This window comes from Lupinus angustifolius, unplaced genomic scaffold (assembly GCF_001865875.1).
Source record: "Lupinus angustifolius cultivar Tanjil unplaced genomic scaffold, LupAngTanjil_v1.0 Scaffold_435, whole genome shotgun sequence".
Classification (NCBI taxonomy): domain Eukaryota; kingdom Viridiplantae; phylum Streptophyta; class Magnoliopsida; order Fabales; family Fabaceae; genus Lupinus; species Lupinus angustifolius.
The window spans coordinates 8,171-13,125 of NW_017727836.1; the positions used below are offsets into that span (position 1 = coordinate 8,171).

The window sequence follows — 4,955 nt, forward strand, 5'->3', positions numbered from 1 at the left end:
AAGGAGAATAAAAACTAATGTGCATCAATTACAATTAATATTTTAAAAATGAATAGTTTTATTATTAATGATGTAATAAATGAATAGTTAAATAATTACTAAGGTGGAAAAAATATAAAAGAAAAAGCCTTAAAGTATTAATAGTAGACTAGTGAAAAATAGTTTTGAGTCCTTTTACATATATAAAATTTTAATGAAAGAATTTAATTTTTTAGTTCAATGAATCACATACCATAAACAATTTAGAAAATCAACACATTATTCAACATTAATATATAATTTAAGAGACAATGATAATTAACATGTCAGTAATATATAATTTATTATTAATATACAAATTATGATTGTAATGTCTATGCATTGTAATTTTTTTAATAACGTATTAATAATATATAATTTTTTAAAGTAAGAAATTGGTATTTTAGTTCAATGAATCATGTACTATTAAAATAGTTTAGATAGTTAACACATCATTTATCATTAATATATATTTTAAGAGACAATGACAATTAACATTTCAATAATAAATAATGTATTAATAATATATAAATTATGAGTATCTATGCATTGTCAGTGTAAAGATTTATACACAATTATTATATCAGTCACTATTCATTTGAATTACTTTCTTTAAAGAGTCAATAATAATTAAATATGAACAATTCATGATATAATAACGTTGTATAAAACTCATACACAATTAATAAATTTATTTTTTCTCATAAATTATACTATTGATATATATATTAAACTATTTGTCATATATCTATTATATCCTCCATAGACATGATATATGGTTTGATAGACATGATATATGGAAACTGGCTTAACATAACATATTTACTCTTGATAATAAAACTGTGATGGAATGAATCGTGGTATGTAAAATAATTTTTTAGATGTATGATCAATGTGTATTTTGAGAAAAATATTTATGTACCTAAAGTGTATGAGTTTGATATGTTGATACTGTATCTAATAATCATAGTATGTCTACTAACGTTATTTTTTGGATACAATGAACCATGATTCTATATTTTGAGAGGGAAAAATATGCACTGTGTTTAATACATTGTCTTTGTCATTTTATCATCCATCATACATGTTTAATCATTATTGACTTTTAAAAAATACAATACAAATGGACCATGAATAATATATGAGTGTGTATAAATCTTTAAATTCATAATACAAAGATATTATACTCCTACATTTAATATTTAAAATTTAGTAAAGATGGAAACGAGAAATATGAAAATACTTAATTTGTTTCTTTATATGTAATACATGTTAGATAAATTTAAGGGAAAATCAATAAAAAACCTCATACATTTTATTTCTTTTGCAAATAGTTATGATAATTGTTTTCCTTTCTGATAACTCTTTAAATTTTAAGTGTTGGTTAAATTGATATGTACATAAATATAATAAGTATAATGTTAAATTATCAATATGTCAAAAATGAAACCACTAGCTATTACAATTTCATGTTCTTTTATGTAAAGTGATATAATTTTGAATTCACACTTTCATGTAAAATGATGCCCTTTTGAATTCACAATCTTTTATGATTATCCACAATTTTCTTACTACTGATTTTGGTCATCATACAAATTGAAATAAGACATTTAATATATACACAAAAACTTCATATGAAAATTGTGTTCCTAACCACAAACCTTATTTAAATTAGATCACTTTAATATGGTTAATAAAAATAATGATGATAACACATTTAACCATTGGCCTAAAATTTCTAATCATATATCTCTAATAAACATTAATTTAAAATGTGAGGTAGACAACAAAATAAATGTAGCACATGAGTTTTAGTCTATATAATTAATGTATTTTATAGGTAGAACTTAATGTTAAAAAGGCATTTCATTTTTGTTTCAAAATCCCTTTATTATCAGTGTATCATTCTTTTTCATTCCATTCTATGATGGTCACCTACCAAATACCAAACCTTACCAAGGGTTCATTTCATAATTTATGAAAATGTTAAAATTAAGTTTTACAATTTTCCTTTTAAAATAAATCTCCTTCTTTGATGAATCCAAATTCATGTTTATGAATGTGGCTATTAAAAAACGTTTTTATATTAAAAAAGTAATACATTTTAATATGAGCCTACCCATAATTACCATAAGTTATAATAAGTTTACATAAAATATAAAACTAAAAAAATAATAATTTCTTGATATACATATAATTATTATTAGAAGAAAAATATATACACTCATAGTGCAAAAAGATTTATATGCTATCAGTCCATCATTCCTCATTCATTTTAATCATCATTGACTCTTCAAAAAATAATATAAATGAATGGTGAAGGACGTACTAACTGTATATAAATTTTTACATTAACAATACATAGATATTACACTCTTACTATAATATTCATTTCTTAGGTGGCAAGATATGTTCCAATTGTTGGCCTATATAAGTCTTGTTCCATCCTTAATACCTTCACAATACCTAGCATCAGGTAAGGAAGAAACGATGTCTCACAGAAAGATTGAGATGAAATTGATGGAGAACAAAAGCTCTAGGCTGGTCACTTTTTCTAAGCGCAAAAGTGGCCTTTTTAAGAAAGCAATGGAGCTATCCATTCTTTGTGGTGTTGAAGTTGTTGTTCTTTTATTTTCTGTTGGTGGCAAGGCTTACTCTTTTGGTCATCCAAGCATTGAGGCTGTGACTAAGAAGTTCCTTCACCAAGGAGAAGGATCACATGTGAGTCATGGTGAGTCCTCAAATGATGATGGCAATATTGGTAAGCTTAGCCATCAACTTCAAGAGCTGAATGACCAGATTCAAGTGGAGAAGGATAAGAAGAAGGAGCTTGATAAAGCTCTTAGCAAATACAAGTTTATCAACGGAAAACTTCCCATTGATAATCTTAGTTTTGAGGAGCTTGTGGAGTTCAAGGCTTCCTTGGTTGAGGCCCAAGATAATATGCCAGCATCCAATGATGAGTTGGAGGTAGCATCATCTTTGCTTCTTCTTCGTGAGAATGGCATGTATGAGACTGGGATTTGAGTTGTAACCTTCTCCCTATTATATCTATATAATAATAAAAGGGGGAAGAAGCTTATGTTATTTAAAAAATAAAGGGATTTTTCTTTATAAAATGTTTTAAAATATATCATGAAATGAACATCGAAATGTATGTGCAAGCAACTTCTCCATGTTTTCTTTAAGCATTACGTTTCTTAAACCTTTTTTTAAAACATTAGGATGAGATTATGAAATATTCATCATTCATATTTTGTCATTTATGATAGATCATTATAACATCGTCCAATTCGGGTAGTCGATCACACAAAATAAGATTAAAGCTTGGTTAATATTAGATTAAGATTAGATATCTCGTTTTAACTTATTTTTCCCATTGTTTATATTTCATCTGGAGTAGAGGCTAGAAACACGATGATGTAATAAGCTAAGATGGTGAAAGAGATCACGACTGAGGTGGTGGTTAGGTTTGGGTTATTGTAATAACCAGAGTGAGGTGACAAAAAATGTAGGTGCGGCGATAAAATAAACATAAAATGAAAAAAAAATACAAAAGGAAATGTAGTACAAAAAAACATTTATTTGCATTAATGATATATTTTATATTTATATGTATATAGGGAGTGTCTCTGGTGAGAATAAGTCTTACATAAAATTGTTAGAACAGTAAATCTAAATCGTAAAATTATACATGAATGATTATTGGTCACATGATCACTTAAAAAAGTCTTGCGCGTAACTGTTCAAATAAAATTTACTGATACATATTAATTGTTCATATTTCTCAGAATAGCGCATATTCTCATGTTAGCATTATGTACCAAAAAGTTGGACAAAAAATACCCTTAATATTATGTTGAAATGAGTATTGGAGAAAATGATATTTTGGCAAGTTGATATTCTAAAAATTAAAAATAAGAATTTACTATTGTCTAACCTCTCTTACTCCTCCATCTTCATTGTCCTGCAACTCACATTCGCTCTGTTCATTAGAAGCTTCCTGGTGGAACTGAAATAATAACTCCCAAAGAATCAAGCAGTGATTCATGTTGTTCTTGTTTATTTTACCCTCCAAGTTGGTCTGAATATCAAATTCAGGTTCAACTACCATATCCCGGTTGCATTTCCTTATGTCCACCACATCTGGACGATTTCTTGAATTTACGTCCAAATATTTGCAGTGAATTTGCCTCAACGATAGATATCGAGTCCCGAATTTGTCTTCAATAACCGAGTTAAATTCATCCAACCAACAAGCATAACCATCTGAGTAATCAATGTAATTCTCTTCTACACTTGAAAAGTATATTGAGGGAATGCATCTCCAATAAGAAGTAGTCGCACACAAGCCATTGACCATATATCTAAGCCATAATCAATTGGATGTCTTGAATGACATTCTTTGATAGTTTAATTTTTTGTTCAAATGGTGAAATCTGTGAACAAATAACTAAGCTACCATATAAATATTATGAATGTGGAAGATGAACAAAGATAAAAGAAGAGGTTGTTTAATGCTCGCGAATCGATCCTAGAAGGTGGAAGATTGTGATTGAAAAAATCTGGGATCAGGTTCTTAGGTGGATTGAAGAAATAAGTTTGAAGATTTGAGATGGAGAGTGAGAGGGGAGAGAAAGTAATATTATTCTTATTTTTAATTTTTAGATTAACAACTTACCAAAATATCATTTTCACCCCTTTTCATTTCAACATAACATTAAGGTTTTTTTTTATCTAACTTTTATGGTTCACGATGCTAATATGTGCCTAACTAGAAAAGAATTGGCCTATTTGTCAATGATCTCATCATGGGAGATATATCCACTTTACAATTGTTCCACTTTTCGAAATTGAAAATACACCAATTAAATTTTTTTATTTTTTTATGATTTTTTAACTTAAATAATAATGCATTCCTTATTTGTGCATAAAAT

At 27.4% G+C, this 4,955-nt stretch overlaps 1 protein-coding gene across 1 annotated transcript; it reads left to right on the forward strand.

Annotated features, from left to right (window-relative positions):
* Positions 1-2,508: 2,508 nt before the first annotated feature.
* On the forward strand, positions 2,509-3,045 carry LOC109341334 (agamous-like MADS-box protein AGL29). Its single transcript, XM_019579236.1, has one exon. It carries the CDS (start codon positions 2,509-2,511, stop codon positions 3,043-3,045), a length of 537 nt encoding a protein of 178 aa, XP_019434781.1.
* The last annotated feature ends 1,910 nt before the right edge of the window (positions 3,046-4,955 follow it).

What these genes read in the sequence shown, in the direction of transcription:
- LOC109341334 (XM_019579236.1), top strand. Translation starts at nt 2,509, where the DNA reads ATGTCTCACAGAAAGATTGAGATGAAATTGATGGAGAACAAAAGCTCT.